This window comes from Miniopterus schreibersii (assembly GCF_964146895.1).
Source record: "Miniopterus schreibersii genome assembly, chromosome: 8".
In the NCBI taxonomy this organism is placed as follows: domain Eukaryota; kingdom Metazoa; phylum Chordata; class Mammalia; order Chiroptera; family Miniopteridae; genus Miniopterus; species Miniopterus schreibersii.
Window position 1 is genome coordinate 66,384,489 of NC_138109.1, and position 19,255 is coordinate 66,403,743.

Below are 19,255 nucleotides of genomic sequence, written 5' to 3' on the forward strand. Positions count from 1 at the left end.
CATTTAGAAACCCAGACTTGGGCATGAGGAACACATTATTTATGTACTGCTTTGAAAGAAAAATGTGTCTTAGAAGTTAAAACACTGCTGTTAAACTATGACTCACAATTTGTTACAAGAAGCATCTAAATTTTAGAGATGGTAAAATATGGAAAACTGTGGATTTTAGAATAAATGAAATTCAATATATTTTTTTCACTTGGGATTAAAAAAAGCTCTGTATTTGAAAGGATAAATTTTCTCTTTACAGATTGGATTTATATTTAGTGTGCCTGTTGCAAAAACAGCAGAACTTTCTGGCTCTAGTAGTATTTCAAAACCAATTACAAGTAGTTCAGGTAAGTAAAAACTTCTCATTAACTTTTACATAAAAATAGTTGCATATATTAAATTAATATTTCATATTCTTTCACCTTTGGCAATTCTTATAAATGCTTTCATATGAATGAAATTTGCTCTGAAAAGAAACAGGAGCTAATATCAACCTTATTTTTTAATCCTCACCCAAGGATATGTTTTTATTGAATTTAGAGGGGGAAGGGAGGGAGAGAGAGAGAGAGGGAGAGAGAGGAAGAGAATATGAATGAATCAGCTGCCTCTCCACTGGCCAGGGTTAATAACAGCCTTTTGACAATGTTTTTAAAATTTTTTAAAAATTTTTGTTTAAAAATTACAGATGTCCCTTTTTTTCCCCAATGACCCATTCCACCTCGTCTCACCCCCCTCCCCATTCCCTCTCCCCACCAATGTCTGTGTCCTTGGGTTGTGCATATCAGCATATAAATTCTTCGGTTACTCTCTTCCCCTCCACCTACCCTCCCCACTCCATCCTTCTGAGATTCGTCAGTCTGATCTATGCTTCCATTTGACAATGTTTTTTAGTAATTGCTTCCTAAATGTAAATGTTAACAGTTTGATTGTGAGGGGAATAGTCGCAACAGCAAATTAATCTTATTGTCTTTGTTCAGTCAAAATAAGTTTATTATTAATGAAATCTTACAAGAAATTCAGTGGATTCCTTCTCTAGGTTTACTGTTCAGTTCACAGTATTTTTATGTCAGGGTTATGCTGGCCTCTGCAAATAGTAATATGTAATTTCTGAACTCAAGAAATGGGAAAAGTCGTGGCTGGGTGGCTCAGTTGGTTGGAGCATCATCCCATACACCAAAAGATTGCAGGTTCCATTCCTGGTCAGGACTCATACCTGGGTTGCAGGTTCCATCGCTCGTCTGGGCGCGTACATATGGGGAGGCAGTCAGTTGATGTTGCTTTCTCATATTGATGTTTCTCTCTCCCTCCCTTTCTTTCTAAAAAGCAATAAAAAAAAAAATCACCTGGTGAGGATTAAAAAAAAGAAAAGAAGGCATAATTGAGGGAAAATGATGAATAATCAGATAATTATTTTATTTGCTTATTTAAAAATATTTATTTTTCGCCCTAGCCGGTTTGGCTCAGTGGTTGGAGCTTTGGCTTGCAGACTGAAGGGTCCCAGGTTCGAGTCCAGCCAAGGGCACGTACCTTGGTTGCAGGCTCCATCTCCAGCCCTGGTTGGGGCATGTGCGGGAGGCAGCCAATCAATGTCTGTCTCTCACATCGATGTGTCCCCCCTCCCGAAATGCAGTGGAAAAAATATTCTTTGGTGAGGATTAAAATATATATGTATTTTAAAATTTCAGCTGACCTACAATATTGTGTTAATTTCTGGTGTTTAGACATTTATATAACTTATGGACTGATCACCCCGGTAAATGTACCCATCTGACACCATACTTTGGTATTACAGTATTATTGACTATATTCCCTATAATACCTCCCCGTGACTATTTCTACCAATTTGTACTTAATTCCTTCCCCGTTTTCACCCATCTCCCCCTTGCCCTCCCCATTTTGGCAACCATCCAAATGTTCCCTGTATCTATGAGTTTATTTCTGTTTTATTTGTTCATTTGTTTTTGTGTTCATCCATTGATCGACATTAGGGTTTCCACCTTTTGGCTATTGTAGACAGTGCTACTGTGAATATGCACATGCATGTATTCATTTGAATACTGACTTCAGTGTTTTGGGGTATATATCTAGGAATGGAATTGGTTGGTCAAATGGTCTTTTGAGGAACCACAAAGTTGTTTTTCTCAGCAGCTGGCTCATTTTACATTCCCACTAGTAGTATATGAGGGTTCAAATTTCTTCACATTTTCACCACACTTTTACTTTTTAAATTTTATTATAGCCATCCATTTGCATTTCCCTAGCGATGAATGATGTTGACCTTCTCTGTGTGCTTGTTGGTTCTTTACGTATCTTCTTGGGAGAAATGTCAAATCAAGTCTTACCTATTTTAAAATTGGTTTCTTTGTTTGCTGAGATGTAAAAATTTTTATATAGCCTGGATACTGTATCCTTATCAGACATGATTTATAAGTAATTTCACCAATTCAGTGGATTGGCTTTTCACGCTTTCTTGATAATGTCCTTAGATACACAGAGGTTATTAATTTTGTTCAAGTTCAATTTTTTTTTCTGCTTGTGCTTTTGATGTCATCTAAGAATCCGTTGCTAAATCCATGGTCATGAGGATAGACCTCCTAGGTTTTTTCTAAGAGCATTATGGTTTTATTATATTTAGATCATTGATCCATTTTAAATTAAGTTTTGTTTATGGTGTGAGATACATGGGTGAGCAGGATTTTTTATTTTTTTAAGTATATCTTCATTGATTTCTGAGGGGGGGGAGAGAGAGAGAGAGAGAAACATCAATGATGAGAGAGTCACTTATTGGCTGTCTCCTGCACCCCCACCGCTGGGGACTGAGCCAGCAACCTGGGCATGTGCCCTGCTGGGGAATCAAACCGAGATCTCCTATATCGTAAGTCGATGCTCAATCACTGAACCACGCCAGGCCAGGCTAGGCTGGATTTTTTGAAACTACTTTTTAATTTGCAAACACTCAAGAAGAAAAACCTGGTTATTTGTATTTTATTATAGAAAATTTCAAACATTCTCCAGAGTTCAATGGTAGACTGAATCCCCATATATGCTTTATGAAGATAACTTCAGCCTTTCCATTTTATGACCAATCTTGTCTGTCCCTCTTTCCCTCCCTTCCTCTTTCCCCTTACACATACAAAGACACCTATCAGGTTATTTTAAAACAATTCCACACATACTTCATCTCTAAATGGACACTTCCCCCTTAAAAATATAACCACAAAACTATTATCATACTCAAAATATAGATTTTTTAAAAATATATCTTTATTGATTTCAGAGAGAGGAAAGGAGAGGGAGAGAGAGATAGAAACATCAATGATGAGAGAGTCATTGATCGAGCCCGCAACCCGGGCATGTGTCCTGACTGGGAATCGAACCCCGATCACCTGGATCCTAGGGTGACGCTCAACCGCTGAGCCATGCCTGGCTGGGCAAAATATAGATATCTTAAGTAAAAGGATATATTGGTTTTGGAAAGTTTGGAAAATATAAAAAATAAAAGCAATAAAAGTAAGTCACTCATCATTAGCGGCCACCATTACTCTTTAGATGTAAACATTCAAAATCTTTTGGACTTTATAACCTGTTTTTACTCTTATAACTATGCTTTCAAGAATGATTATTTTTGTGGCTCTGTAGCATTTCATCATGTTAGCATTCTGTAATTTATGTAATCAGCCCCTTATTGAGCATTTATCATCCAGGTTTTCATTGTTGTAACTGCAGGATATTTTCACTCATAGGGTGAATTTCTAGAAATGAAATAACTGGCGCAGTTGAATATTTTTTAAGGTATTTTTTAAATCAGTATTATAAATTGCTGTGTAATTGATTACATATTTTATGAAGGTTAGCAGCTTGCCCCAGTTGCCATCCTGTCTTCAATGTTTCAACTTGATTTTCTTGATTACCAGTGAATCATTGGGTAATAATTCTAGTTTATATTTTTTGTACCTTTGGAGGAGAGAGATGTACAGTGTGGGAAATAATATTTTTACTTCCTTATAATGGCAATTTAACCCTGTATTGTTAAGTAATTTGTTAAGTAATTTGTTATTCAGTTATCTTTGAATTTCAGACTTTTAAAATGGTATTTTAGAATTTGATCCAAATTGTCTTTGAAAGATCTTTTTAATACATTTAACTCGAGTCCAGTGCTTTATCTTGGCATAAAATCTTTTTTAATTAAAAAATTGCAGCTCAAGATATCACTGCAGTGAACAATACAAGCTGTAAGAAACCAGATGAAGATTGTGAGGGCCTTTTTAGACCTGCAAAAACCCTGAAAGAAGGAAGTGTCCTAGATATTCTGAAAAACCCTGGTAAGATAATGGCTGCCCTTGAGATAGTCTAAAATTTTAATTATAAACTCATGATTTTATTTTAATATCATTTGTGGTATACTTTAGGCTTTAAGAGAATTATGGCTAATTTAATAGGAGGTTGACTTCTGAATGTAGATGTAATCAAATGCTGTTCTTTTAGGGGAAAGATCGTAGAAACTCTACTTATTTCATTAGAATTCAAGGACTTTGCACTAAAATGAAATTTCAAAGAGGCAAATATAGAAGGAGAAAATGAATTGCCTGTTAATAGATATAGGCCAATATTGAATGAAAATAAACTTGATATACTTGGACATTTCTTTCTCCTTAGAGTCTTGAAACTGCCTTGTTCTCAGATTATTCCCCAGTAGTGGTGTTTGTGTGTGTGTGTATGTATATATAACAAGGCCGACAAACGTGTGCTGATTCTAATATAAGAGACAGCTAGGAGGTAATCTAGCTAATCATGAAAGCTAGTAGGTAATAATTTGAAGGCAGTGACTAGAGATTATCAAATAGCAATAAGTTTTCAGTTTGAAAATCAAAGAGGATAGTCACAAGTTCAATTGTGATGTGTACTATAATAATATAAAGGTGTTTATAAGATAATCTAGTAGCCCAGAAGAATTTAGACCCAGAAGTGTTTATGTATGATTGAATAGGAATTTCAAAATAAGCTTGGCTTCTACAACAAGATATAGAAAGATTAGGTTTTTTTTGGTTAGCTCTCTCATTTTATAGATAAGTATACTGCCCATAGGAGTCTCAGTAATTTAGATGATTTTACACAGTTATGGCAAAACTCCAGAATACCTGTACTAGGATTAACCAAATAACAGTAGTTAGGTAAGCATCAAATTCATATAGTTTATCTTCATATAAGTTACACTTTGCATGCATAATGCCCACACATCCCCCCCTTTAACTTTTTTTAAATAACAAAAATTTGGAGAAGGTCATGTGTTCTTTTGAAGGAGAAATTAGGAAAATTGGAAAAAGTGGAAGAAATAGAAATCTGTGGTACTGTGAGGTCATTACTGTTAAAATTTTGCCGATCTTAGTGACTCAAATTAATCATTAACAAAATGTTGACCACTGGGAGTAACTGAGATATGTGAGATTATTTTGCAGTTATGCTAAAAATAGCTCTAGTCTGAATTATTTCTTGGTAACACTAGAAAATCTCTTAACCTTCTATGTCTTCTTCCCCTCCAATTTTCTTTTCCTTTGGTGCTGAAGGCTGGAGGAGCAGGGTCACTGGGTTTGTTGGTATGAGTAAAATAAAAATTAATTGGTTCAAAGTAAAGGATTGAAACTTTATTCCTACAAATGAAGTATAGTTTCAGTGATTCTAATGACAACAGTTTTGGTATAGTACAAAGACTTTTTCTTTCTATTATCACATGGTTCTACATGAATCTCTTAGTTGTCTAAATATACCTTCAGTAGTTATAAAAAGGTATACTTACAATGTGAAAGGCTTTGAGATTATATTGGAGAGGTAATTGAAGCAATTTTGTTTGAATTAGGGTTTGGTAACTACATGGGCCTGTATTTGAGTAACATGAGCTTGTACTCCATTAGGATTGACTGGATCTTAATAATTTTTGTATTTCTAGTCCTTACTAGATGGTTTGGTACATGTCTATTGGAATTTATCACATTTGTCATTGAACTGTTGCTATTTTAAAGCTCTATATGAGTTTAGTACAGAGCTTTAGGTTAGTTTAGAACTAAAAATAATTCTTACCACTCAGTCGTACTTTGGAAGAACATCTCCCCAGTGACCATACCTACATAGCTCAGCTGGTTTTTACCAAAAGTAGAGGATACCACAGCTGTAGATTATGACTGGACAGAATTCAAAAATTAGATATTGAAGTCATTTGGTATAGTTAAGGGAACACTTAAAAGGAGACCCAGCCGGCATGGCTCAGTGGTTGAGCATCGACCTATGATCCAGGAGATCGAGGTTCGATTCCCAGTCAGGGCACTTGCCCGGGTTGTGGGTTCGATCCCCAGTTGGCGTGCAGGAGGTAGATGGTCAATGACTCTGTCATCATTGATGTTTCTCTCCTCTCTTTCTCTCACCCTCTTTCTGAAATCAATAATATATTTTATTTTTAAAAAAAGGAGAGAGAGATAGGGGAAGAAGGCTGTGAATGTAGGTCATTGTTGCAGGAATGTAGAGTGTAGCAAGACGCTCTACAGGACTTTGATGACATATAGATCAGTGAATTATAAATTAAAGCCTTAAATTAGGTATTGGTTTTCTATAATAAATAGAAATTCAAAGAGGAAGAGGGTGATAAAACATTTTTTGTAGAATTTTAACTAGGTCTTAGTGCCACTTATTATTTATTCAATTAATTTATAGTGCTAAGTAAAAATCACCTCTTAAGTAGTCCATCTTGGATTGTAGTAACTCAGCAATAAGACAAATATGTTTTCTTCCAGTAACAATATTTTAGTTAATGTTTTGATTAGAAAACATTCCCTAACTTTTTTTCCCAATTCTACCCATCCTATAGGTTTCACATCACCGAAGGCAGATTCTCTTGCTGCTGATCCTACTACCACAAGCCCAGTAGTTTATACAAGACCAGCAATAAGTAGCTTTTCTTCTAGTGGAATCGGGTTGGGGGAAAGTTTAAAAGCTGGGTCATCATGGCAGTGTGATACTTGTCTACTCCAGAACAAAGTTACAGACAGCAAGTGTATAGCCTGTCAAGGGACAAAATTGCCACCAGGAGATACTGCTAAACCGACTGGAATTGGGACACCAAGTAAGAGTGGCAAACCAACTCTTTCTGCATCAGGGACAGGTTTTGGTGACAAATTTAAACCAGCAATAGGAACTTGGGATTGTGATACCTGTTTAGTGCAAAATAAACCGGAAGCGATAAAATGTGTAGCTTGTGAAACACCAAAACCTGGAACTGGTGTTAAGCGAGTCCTTACATTGCCGGTGGCTTCAGAAAGCGCTGTCACCATGACTGCTTCGTCTTCCAGCTGCACTGTGACCAGTGGTACCTTAGGATTTTCAGATAAATTCACGAAGCCCAAAAGGTCCTGGGAGTGTCCAGTATGCTGTGTTCCTAATAATCCAGAGGACAATAAATGTGTGTCCTGTATGTCTGAGAAACCAGGTACGTTGATGGCTGTTTGGAATAATTTTGCTCATTATGCTAGTAGAACATTTTAATTCTATGTAAAACCACTAAGAATAACCTGAATATTTTAAGTGTTTCAGGACGAGCATTTTCTCATACATCTTAACTTTTTAAAGCTATATTGAGGTTAAAATGACTTGCTTGGGGCTGGATTTGTGTTTTCTCAGGATAGGCTGTAAGTTAATACTTTGACTTCTTTGTATGCATTTTTATCAGAAATGTCTTGCTCTTCATGATCATTTTCAAAGTTGACTGTTAGAGATGCTGAGAGGTCTTAGAACAGGGCAGTCTTTCTCAGACCTCTGTAGAATAAAATATTACTCTCTCTTTTTTTCTCTAAGTAAAAGTGAGGATAGCTAGTGGTCATTTCCAGGGAAGGCTTTAATAAGGGGTGGACAATATTGCTTTATGAAAGGCTGTTGCTGAACGTTAATTGCGATACCTGTACTGGTATGCTACCTGCCAGAGATTGCACTGGTAGTGAATTACTGAATCATCAGTGAAAAAATCCTAACTTAGCTAGAAAAATGGAGTTAGGTTTGATTTTTTTCCTGTTTTTCTGTTCAAGCTTTAAAGAGTTAATAAAGTTCACATCTGGAAATGACTCTTTGCTGTTTTTGTAATACTGTTATATAATTATTTGGTACAGATATATGGTGACATGAATACTAAATAAAACATAGGAGTATCTTGGGAATTATATGTGCAGTTTTATGTCTGTAATGAAAAGCCCTTGAGTTATGAGCCTAAACCTCTGTCTGAACTCAAGGGGTTAGCCATGTATCTTAGTTCCTACTTGATGTCTCCATGAGAATAAGATTTTGTAATCTTTGTTTTGAACTGTCTCTTCCTACCTGACAACCCTCCTGCCCTGAATATTTGTATCTATAAATAAGACCTTGATGCAGGCAGAGAACTGAAACTCTGAGTTGATGGAAGAATAAAACTTTGAGTCAGGCAGTAAATTGTTACACATAAAGGAAGCTCATATGTATTACAGAACACTGACTTCATCCTGTAAATGGGCCATTATTTTAAGCAGAGGGGTAATATGGTCAGATTTGTATTTTGGTAAATCACTTGGTGGCTTTTTGAAGGATAGATTTGAAGGTGACAATTTGGAGCTCAGAGGACAGGTTAGGGATATTGTATCAATTATATAGGCAATCGGCTGCATGGCTCAGTGGTTGAGTGTCGACTTATGATCCAGGAGATAAAGGTTCGATTCCGGGTCAGGGCACCTGCCCAGGTTAGGGCACATGCCCGGGTTGCAGGCTCGATCCCCAGTTGGGGGCGTGTAGGAGGCAACCAATCAATGACTCTCATTGATGTTTCTATCTCTCTCTCTCCCTCTCCTTTCCTCTCTGAAATCAATGAAGATATTTTAAAAAATAATAATGTTGGCAAAGATAATGGTGATGTGTACTAATGAAATCAAATAAGGATGGGAGGATGTAGACTAATGTATAGTTGAAGACAAAGATTTCAAGCTGCTGAAGTTGACTTCCAGACATGTGAGGCCTTTGAGTATAATGGACCCTCTGGGCCAAAGATACAGATTAGAGTCATTAGCCCATGGTTTTCTAATCATGGGAGTAGAGGTGATGGAAAGTAAGTGAGTGAATAAAGAAGAGGATCTAAAAATGAGCTTTGCCAACTTAAGGGAGTGGTAGGAATGAAACTTTGGAAGTTAATTTTTTAGAAATATGTATTTATTTTAGAGAGGAAGGGAGGGGGATAGAGACATAGAAACATCCATGAGAGAGAAACATCAATTGGCTGTCTTATGCACGCCCCCTACTGGGGATTGAGCTCACAACCCGGGCATGTGCCCTGACCCGGAATCAACCAGGGACCTCTTGGTTCATGGGTCGACACTCACCACTGAGCAACACCAGCTGGGCTGGAAGTTAATTTTTTAAAGGAATAACCAGAGGGAAAACATGGCACTGGTTGCTTCTTGGAAGGATGGATTTAAGGGAATAAGTCTTAAATCAAAAGCTGTTATTCAAACAAACAATGAGAATAGCGGGAAAGAGAAAGAAAAAGATTTGAGAAATATGTAAGGGAGGAGGAGCCATCTTGCCAAGCTAATCAGTTGAAGTGGAACTACCAACTAAGAAAGAGGCCACAGGGATGAAGTAGGTACAGATCAGGAAACTTGATGATTAAAGCTATGCGAGTAGATGAGAATTTGTGAACAGGGCAATGGTGGAACCTCAGGGAGGAGTTCTATTGGCAAGATGATCGAGAACAGACCAGTAAAATACAAACAACAGGTAACTGGGAGAAATGATGACAACTGGAGAACATCTAGAGAAGTAGGAGTACCATAATGAATGGCTTCACTCTTAACACTATACAGGGTGGGGCAAAAGTTGGTTTACAGTTGTGAATACATGAAACAAAGCTTATTTTTGTATTTATTGTATTATTTTCAATATGAAAAACTGTAAAGCTACTTTAGCCCCGCCCTATGTTTCTTCATACACTGCTTTGCCAAGCCATCCTTCCTGTGCAGCCTCCTCTCCCCATAGAACTTGCTAGTTCTGCTTAAAGATTTAAATTCTCTCCTCTGAGGATCCTTCTCCTGAGCCCTAGTCATTTCTTCCTTCCTGTACTCTTGTATCAGATCATTTATCACTTTCGATCTTGGTGATGGTGCTACTATGCATTTGTTTTACTTTTCCCTTTGAAGACTGAGCACCTTTAGAAGTTAAGCAACATTTATTTATCTTGATGTTCACAGAGCCCAAGTAAATTATGGCGTTTAATAAATGTCTGTTAGATGACTACCTTATAACAAATGCTATGAACATGGTAGGTGGTTTCAAGTAGAATTGAAACCTCATAACAAATGCTATGAACATGGTAGGTGGATGGTAGAACACTTCTATGCAAAAATGATCATTTCAAAGGCCAGAGACCTATGCTTTGAAATCTTGACTTTAATATGGTCTGTGGCTGGCTATTTTGTGTGTTAGAATATTGCCTTCAATTTATATCAAATGTTTTATAATGCTATACTGTTTGAAAAACCTGGACAAAGATTTTTAAGGAAAATTTGGTCCTAGCCTCAGATTTATGAGCATGAATCTTTTAAAACCATGGCTATTCAAACTTGGGGTTAAGAGGTGCTTAATCCCTGAGCAAGATGAGTGTGAGCTGCTCGTTTATAAGATTAAGAGAAATCTGAGGTGTATATACTATTTTTAATAATGTAATGTTTATATTTCTGGCATTTTCTCTGTCTTAATAGGAAACACTAATAAAAATTGAACATTTAGAGTTAGTGATGTCATTAAGATAGTGACATAATGTAAATTAGAATTTCTCTGTGTTCCCGCGTTGTTTTCAGGAAGTTCAGTACCTGCTTCAAGTAGCAGCACGATCCCTGTCTCTCTGTCTTCTGGAGGCTGCCTGGGATTGGACAAGTTCAAGAAACCTGAGGGAAGCTGGGACTGTGACGTATGCCTAGTGCAGAATAAAGCAGATTCTACCAAATGTGCTGCATGTGAAAGTGCCAAGCCAGGCACAAAAGCTGAGTTTAAAGGTAAAGCTTTGATAAAGTGCTTCATTGCATTGCCATTTTAAAGTGAAATATTTGCAAACAGCTTTAGTTTTTAAATTATTCATTCACTATTTAAAATGAATGTAAATGAGGTATTGTCCTGGACTTTTAGTTCACATCTGTCTCTGAACTAGTGTAAAGTTGGATTATTTGCTGGTGAGCAGTGAGGTATCTTTTCTCCAGCTGGGTAAATAATCTTTCTTGTGTTATTGAGTCTGAGAGAGTTTTAGCTTTTTTTTTTTTTGTTTAACTGTTAACCCTTTGGCATCCAGATGAATTTCCTGTCTTTTATTTGAATAGCAATTTATATCCCTAGAACCTTATTAGAAGTAATCCAGACTTGGGTTTTGATTTGCCCCAGAAAAATTACTCTTAATATTTTGTTATGTAAATATAAAGGAAGAACCACTCAAAGTAATTTATGCTAAACTGTCTGGAGGCCAGATTTTTCAGGTATTCATACTTCCGTATGAATTATTTCTTATTTCATATGAGACAGTCTCATCAGAATTATGATAAATGCTTTCAGAAGATCACTACTATTCAGTCCACTTTAGTTCCTTCTGTAGCTTCTTTTCCATATTCTCTACTTGTAGTACAGTGGTTGCCATACCTTTACATGTGTCCCTTTAAGGCAGAGGTGATAACTAATTATTGGTTTTGGCACCTTTATTTTTAGCTTTCTCTGTAATATCACTTAAGGTATCTTAGAGACCATGTGGATAGCCATTTGCTTTTGAGATTCTGATAAAATTTTTCAGTTGCATTTTTTAGGGAAAGAAACTAGTGTGGGTAATCATTAAAGGGGGAAATCTGAAGATGAGGGCTTGTAAAGTGTGGCTGTCATTCGTCTTTATTTACATATGGGTAAGCAGAGTAATGGATAAATACCTTGGACCCTTTAATAGTTCCTATTTGAGGCAGTCAGTCAAGTGCTTCATTTCTAGTTTATTCACTGCAGAAAAGCATTATGAAACCAAGACTTTGATCTTGTCAATATAGTATTGTTTATCTTTTAAAATATTGTTTCCACTAATGTAATTCTGGTTCTTTGATGCTAAATTTTTTTTAAATGCTTGAGTAAATAACACATTCACAAGACTTAAAAATAAAATTATGACAAGATTCACAGTGAAAAGTCTGTCTCTTGTCCCCATTGGCTCATTTTTCATCCTTCCTCTCCTACCAAACAAATAGCTATGGTTAGTTTCTTATAACTCTTTCAAAGTTTCTTTATGCACATCATAAGCAAATATACTGTTATTCTCTATATTCTTATTTCCCTCTAATTGTTTGATTATATGCCATGCTGCCTTTCTGCTTCCTAGATTTTATCACCTATTAGCTTGGACATACATTTGTTCTTCATTTACAGTTGCCCAGATTGTATATGGCATTTTGTGTGTTTCTGAGTTTAGTTTGTCTTTAAAATAAAGACACAGCTGTAGATTGCTGAGTCAGAGGATATGTTTTGTAATTTTTCGGTAAATACTGACAAAATGCCTTTTATAACTTTGTGCTAATTTACACATCCACCTGTAATGTATAAAGTATGTTATTCCTAGTGACACTGTTTTATCAAACTTGTCGAATCTCCGCTATTCTTTTTTTTTAAATTTTATTTTTGTTTAAAATATACGGATGTCCGTTTTTTCTCCCCAATGACCCGTTCCACCCTGTCCCATCCTTCTCCCCAGTCCCTCTCCTCACCATTTTCCGTGTCCTTGGGTTGTGCATATATGCATATAAATTCTTAGGTTACTCTCTCCCCCTCCACCCACCCGCCCTCCTCCATCCCTCTGACATTCGTCAGTCTCATCTATGCTTCCATGTCATTGAATCTATTTTGTTCATCAGTTTATTAAGTTCTTTAGATTCCATGTATAAGCGAGATCATGTGATGTTTATCTTTCTCTGCCTGGCTTATTTCACTTAGCATAATTTTCTCCAGGTCCATCCATACTGTCCTAAAGGATACGAGATTCTTCTTCTTTACAGCTGCGTAGTATTCCATGGGGGTAAATGTCCCACAGCTTTTTTATCCACTCATCTACTGATGGGCACTTGGGCTGTTTCCAGATCTTAGCTGTTGTAAACTGTGCTGCTGTGAACATCGGGGTACATATATTCTTTCTGATTAATGTTTCAGGATTCTTAGGCTATATTCCTAGAAGTGGGATCACTGGGTCAAAAGGCAGCTCCGTTTCTAATTTTTTGAGGACCCTCCACACTGTTTTCCATAGTGGCTGCACCAGTCTGCATTCCCACCAGCAGTGTACCCAGGTTCCCCTTTCTCTACACCCTCACCAGCACATGGTGTTTGTTGATTTGTTGATGGAGCCATTCTGACAGGTGTGAAGTGATACCTCATTGTGGTTTTAATTTGCATCTCTCTGATGATTCTCTGCTATTCTGATAAATGAAAAGGGGCTTGTCTGTATAGTTGTGAGGATTGGGATATAGTTCTCATGCTGAATTTGGTTTATGTTTACTGCCATTGCTAATACTCGTCAAAGTAGGCCTTTTCAGAATTATTCCTATGTCCCTTTGGTTTTCAAGGTTTACATTTTGTTTGAGAGGATAACATTAACTCTGTCTTTGTGGTGTCTTATATTTTTGAAGGCTTTGGCACATCTTCCTCATCTTCAAACCCAGCAGCCTCATCCTTCAAATTTGGCATACCATCATCCTCTTCTGAGCCTTCTCAGACTTTAACAAGCACTGGGAATTTTAAATTTGGAGATCAAGGAGGCTTTAAAATAGGTATGTCATCAGATACTGGGTCTTTAAACCCCGTGAGTGAAGGCTTTAAATTTTCTAAACCGGCAGAAGGTTTTAAATTTGGAGTTTCATCTGATTCTAAACCGGAAGAAGTTAAAAAGGACAGTAAGAATGATAATTTTAAGTTTGGACTTTCTTCTGGTTTAAGCAATCCAGCTTCTTTAGCTCCATTTCAGTTTGGGGTGTCTAATCTTGGGCAGCAAGAAAAGAAAGAGGAACTGCCTAAACCTTCACCTGCAAGCTTTAGTTTTGGTACAGGTGTTATTAACCCTACTCCTGCTGCTGCCAACACCGTAGTGACCTCTGAGAACAAGAGCAGCTTCAGCTTTGGAACTATCGAAACCAAGAGTGTGTCAGTGGCTCCTTTCACATGTAAGACGTCAGAAGCAAAAAAAGAAGAAATGCCTGCTGCCAAAGGAGGGTTCCCTTTTGGCAATATGGAACCTGCCCCTCTGCCATCTGCTTCATTGTTTGCTTTGGGACGGACAGAAGAGAAACAACAAGAGCCTGTCACTTCTACTTCTTTAGTGTTTGGGAAGAAAGCTGACAATGAAGAGCCAAAGTGTCAACCAGTGTTTTCCTTTGGGAATTCAGAGCAAACCAAAGATGAGAGTTCTTCAAAGTCTACCTTTAGTTTCAGTATGGCAAAACCATCTGAGAAGGAGTCTGAGCAGCCAGCAAAGGCCACTTTTGCTTTTGGAGCTCAAACCAGTACTACAGCTGGTAAGTATTAAACATTTTCTTTTGCAAGGTGTCTTTGATATCTCGACAAATGCAGAAAGTCAAGGAATGGTTTATACTTAACATATGTGAGAGAGACTAGTAACAGAACTTTAGAAAGGAGCTTAGGATTTTCAGCTTTAATTTTTCCAAACACCCATGATTCTAATGAAGTTATCTACAGATCTGACTTTGAGAAATACAGTTCTAATGGAGAGCTGACAACATTGCACATTTGTTCATGCCTTTCACCCTTCTTCGGGCTTTCTAATTTGAATTGGCATATACTACTCAGGAAAATAGGCATTCTTTCTTATGCTCATGAATATTTTGTAACTAATGAAATCTTCATATGCAGGCCTTCATTTACAAATAGAGATAACCAGCCAATCGTCAGCCATGTAAAGGAACATAGACAAATATAATGAATCCCTGAGAAATAGAGATTATTATGAAAACTAAAATCCTGAAAAGAAAAAAACACCCCAGCATTTTTAAAAGTTAAAAAATGGTTGATGAAACAAAATCATTTAATGGACTGAGTAGCAAAAAAAAACATAGCTGATAATCAGATGAGTGAACTGGAATTTTTCAGAACACAGTGCAAAAGTACGGAGAGGTTGACCCAAGCTAGATTGATAGGTTCCATTGTAATAAGAGTATTTAGAAGATGAGAGCAGTATGGGGGAACTATCAAAGAAGTGACAGGAAAATGTCCTAGATGTAAAGAAAGACATTGGTCTTAAAAATGGAAGTGACCCACTCATTGACAAAAACCAGTGACATTTTAAGACACCAAGCCAAAATCCTGAATGCTTTCAGAGAGAAAAGCTGTTTGCCATAAACAGTTATCAGATTAGCATCAGGCTTCAGTTTGTAACATTAGATGCTAAAAACAGGGCAGTGTCCTCAAAATGAAAATGGGCTTTGAACCTAGAATTCTGTAACCAGCCAAATTTCATCAAATAAGTGCTAAATGTAGATGTTTTCAGACAAGTAAAGAATCCAAAGTTGAACACCCATGAACATTTTGGAATAATAAATTAGAAACAATCAAAATTAAACCTGAAAAAAATAGTGTGAATATAACAAATGTGAATTGTTTTTGTGTATTGAATTTTCACTTGGAAATTTAAAAACACCCTTCAAAGAAAATAAAAGCTAAATTAGATATTACTTGGAAAGGAATAAAACAGATAGGGTTTAATCAGATTTAATCACAGCATCTATATACTGTTTCCTTTGAAATAGACCTCCTAACCCTACTATATACTGACCTGAAAGTGCACTAAAATGCTCCATTTTTTGTAACCCGTACTAATGTCCATACCACAATGTGACCAGCCCTGTCTAGTAGACAGTATTGGAACTGAGACATTATTGGAATAATCTCAAAAAAAGGTCTTCAATAGGTGGTTGGATTTAGGATCATCATATAAAGTCAATAGCTTTCCTCCAAAATCAACAGTAAAGCATTAGCATATCTCATTTGTATTTTTTAACATTTTAAATTTATATTTTATAATAGCTGCAGAACCTGTTACATGCTAACGTAATAAAGACATATTTAATACTTATTCCTGAGTGAGAATATTTCTCTCCCTCCCAGCCCCCACCCCCAATATAATTTCAGTTCTTAGAGGAATTTTTGTGGATCTTGACAAGCTAAGCTCTTCTAAAGTTTGTATGGAAGGAAAATGCACAAAAAATTTTGAGGAGAAGGGCAGGCACACACACAGCTTTGCCTTATTAAATATTAAACCATACTGTAAAGCTACAATAAAACAGTCTAGTAACAACTGTATAAGAAACAAATACACGTATATTTGGAATTTAACGTGTCATAAAGGTAGAGTTATAAATTAGTGAGCAAAGGATGAACTAGTCAATAAATGCTGCAGGAAATTGCCTATTATTTGGTTAAATTGAAGTTTTAATCCTGCTAACATAAATTGCAAAATCAGATTTCTAAAAGTACAGTTAGCTTCTACTATCTGAATTTGTTATTCAAACATAGTATCTAGTTAGATTTTGGGTTTAAGGCATATTTTTATTTTTATTAATCTCAATGATGAAGGTTTTCCTATGTAAGACAGGAAATCTATAAGGTAGATGAATATATTTGACTACATCAAAATTTAATATAACAAATGTGCCCATTTAATGAACGAATGAATCTGTATTTTAAAAATTCTGTTTTCTAATTACTTCTTACATTGTAGAATAGGGAAAAAATGCTTTCTGTGATTACTTGCTTTTAAAGATTGTTTCTTAATTTCTGTCATACAGATCAAGGTGGAGCAAAGCCAGTTTTTAGTTTCTTGAACAACAGTTCCTCTAGTTCAAGTACTCCAGCCACTTCAGCTGGCGGTGGCATATTTGGGAGCTCCACCTCTTCGTCCAGTGCACTGGTGGGTGCCTTTGTGTTTGGACAGGCCAGCAACCCCGTGAGCAGCTCTGCCTTTGGTAACCCTGCTGAATCCAGTACATCTCAGCCTTTGCTGTTTCCTCAAGAGAGCAAACCAGCCACCACATCCAGCACGGGTACAGCTGTTACCCCGTTTGTCTTTGGTCCAGGAGCTGGCAGTAATAATACTGCAACCTCTGGTTTTAACTTTGGAGCTACAACCACATCTAGCTCTTCAGGTACTTAAAAAAAAAAGCGTACTTGGATTAGCCTTAATTATGAATGTATCAACTCTTCGAAAATAATACGGCAGCTTATCACAAAATGGCATGAGTGCCTTTACCTCATCTGTACTTGGGGTGTTGTAGCTATTCTCTGTGGTGTAATGTACATCTTGTGTTTAACATAAGGAACTCTCGGGAGCAATTTTTCTAATCTCAGCAAGAGGTATCTTTAGTTTTTCCAAGTAAGTAATCAGACACTGGGGCTTATTTGATTAGACATTAGTCCTCATTGTGCAGGATGCACATGGCATAACATTAACTGATTTCTGCAATATGTTAAATTTATGATGAGGTTAGTTGTCTTCTTAGATATATTCCATTCACCTAATTTTTTTGACTATGAAGGTGTTTTGTTAATAGAAGTTTTTATTTATATGGATTCTATATAGTTTTACTAAACAGTGGTAAAGAGATTTGCATTCTCTTCATTGGTAAAGAGATTTACAATCACTATTCAAAACTTTGGTGGGATTTTTTTTTAGCAAGGTAAGATTGAAAAGAAGCTTGAATTTGCTTTTAACTTTATAGAAATTTCTTGAGGATTATCTCTAGCTCTCCTGGTGATTTGTGGAATTTTTCGGCCTATAGGATGCTCTTTTGTGTTTGGCACTGGACCTTCAGCACCATCTGCCAGTCCTGCATTTGGTGCTAACCAGACCCCAACATTTGGACAAAGTCAAGGTGCCAGCCAGCCTAATCCCCCAGGCTTTGGATCTATATCATCTTCAGCAGCATTATTTTCTGCTGGCTCTCAGCCTACACCACCTACTTTTGGGACAGTGTCAAGCAGTAGCCAGCCTCCTGTGTTTGGACAGCAGCCTGGCCAGTCTGCATTTGGCTCTGGAACAGCTCCGAATTCCGGTGAGTGTGTGTACTAGTGATGTAATTTGTATCTGTACTTAGGTTCAGCATATCTTACATGTAATATTTGTCTTTGAACTTTGAAACATGCATGTCTCCTCCTCTCCTCTCCTCTCCTCTCCTCTCCTCTCCTCTCCTCTCCTCTCCTCTCCTCTCCTCTCCTCTCCTCTCCTCTCCTCTCCTCTCCTCTCCTCTCCTCTCCTCTCCTCTCCTCTCCTCTCCTCTCCTCTCCTCTCCTCTCCCCTCCCCTCCCCTCCCCTCCCCTCCCCTCCCCTCCCCTCCCCTCCCCTCCCCTCCCCTCCCCTCCCCTCCCCTCCCCTCCCCTCCCCTCCCCTCCCCTCCCCTCCCCTCCCCTCCCCTCCCCTCCCCTCCCCTCCCCTCCCCTCCCCTCCCCTCCCCTCCCCTCCCCTCCCCTCCCTTCTTTTTCTCTTCTTTCTCTCTTTCTTTTTGTCATACCTTTATTCTCACTTCCAGAGGTACCTGGAACCTAAACCTTTTGAGTATGTTTAGTACAAATGGAATTGCCTCTGTGCTTTCCCTGCTGCTAGGTTAGTATTCAGCTCCAGTCAGCCTTCTGACTTCTACATTTTATTGCTGTTGTCTCCTCTTTCCCATCTTTGTAAAAACCCTTTACTGTTATTTTAACATAATTTTTGAAGAAGATGGGCTGAATTGTTTATTTATTTTGCTATCTTTAACCAGAAGTTCTCTCAGGCCTTTTTCTTTGGTCATGGGTAAGTTGGGTCACTTGTTGGAGGGTGACATGTATGTTCTTTGTCAATGAAGAAAATACTCAGTTTTCTTTAAGTGGTCATAAGAAAGCTTAACCCTTTACTATATTTTGTATTAAAAGGTCAGAGTCATTTCTAGAAAAACTATCATTTTTACCTTAATGTTTTTTGCTTCAATTATTGTAGGTTCAGTTTTCCAATTTGGCAGCAGCACTACAAATTTCAACTTCACAAACAACAATCCATCAGGAGTATTCACATTTGGTGCAAATCTGAGCACACCTGCAGCCCCAGCGCAGCCTTCTGGCTCAGGGGGCTTTCCATTTAATCAGCCACCAGCTTCATTTACAGTGGGGTAAGAGAACTTTTTGTTGAAATGGAGAATTTAACATGGTTAAGGGTGTGTACTTG

At 37.3% G+C, this 19,255-nt stretch overlaps 1 protein-coding gene across 2 annotated transcripts in view; it reads left to right on the forward strand.

Moving 5' to 3' along the window:
- The window catches only part of NUP153 (nucleoporin 153), a 63,770-nt gene that overhangs the window by 43,066 nt on the left and 1,449 nt on the right, over positions 1–19,255 (forward strand). For both annotated transcript variants that reach the window (XM_081143969.1, XM_081143970.1), the window contains exons 14-21: positions 251–338; positions 4,191–4,313; positions 6,848–7,465; positions 10,848–11,042; positions 13,683–14,564; positions 16,851–17,207; positions 17,841–18,113; positions 19,031–19,199. In XM_081143969.1, coding sequence (XP_081000095.1) covers positions 251–338; positions 4,191–4,313; positions 6,848–7,465; positions 10,848–11,042; positions 13,683–14,564; positions 16,851–17,207; positions 17,841–18,113; positions 19,031–19,199 — 2,705 coding nt within the window. The remainder of the gene's footprint in view (positions 1–250; positions 339–4,190; positions 4,314–6,847; positions 7,466–10,847; positions 11,043–13,682; positions 14,565–16,850; positions 17,208–17,840; positions 18,114–19,030; positions 19,200–19,255) is intronic.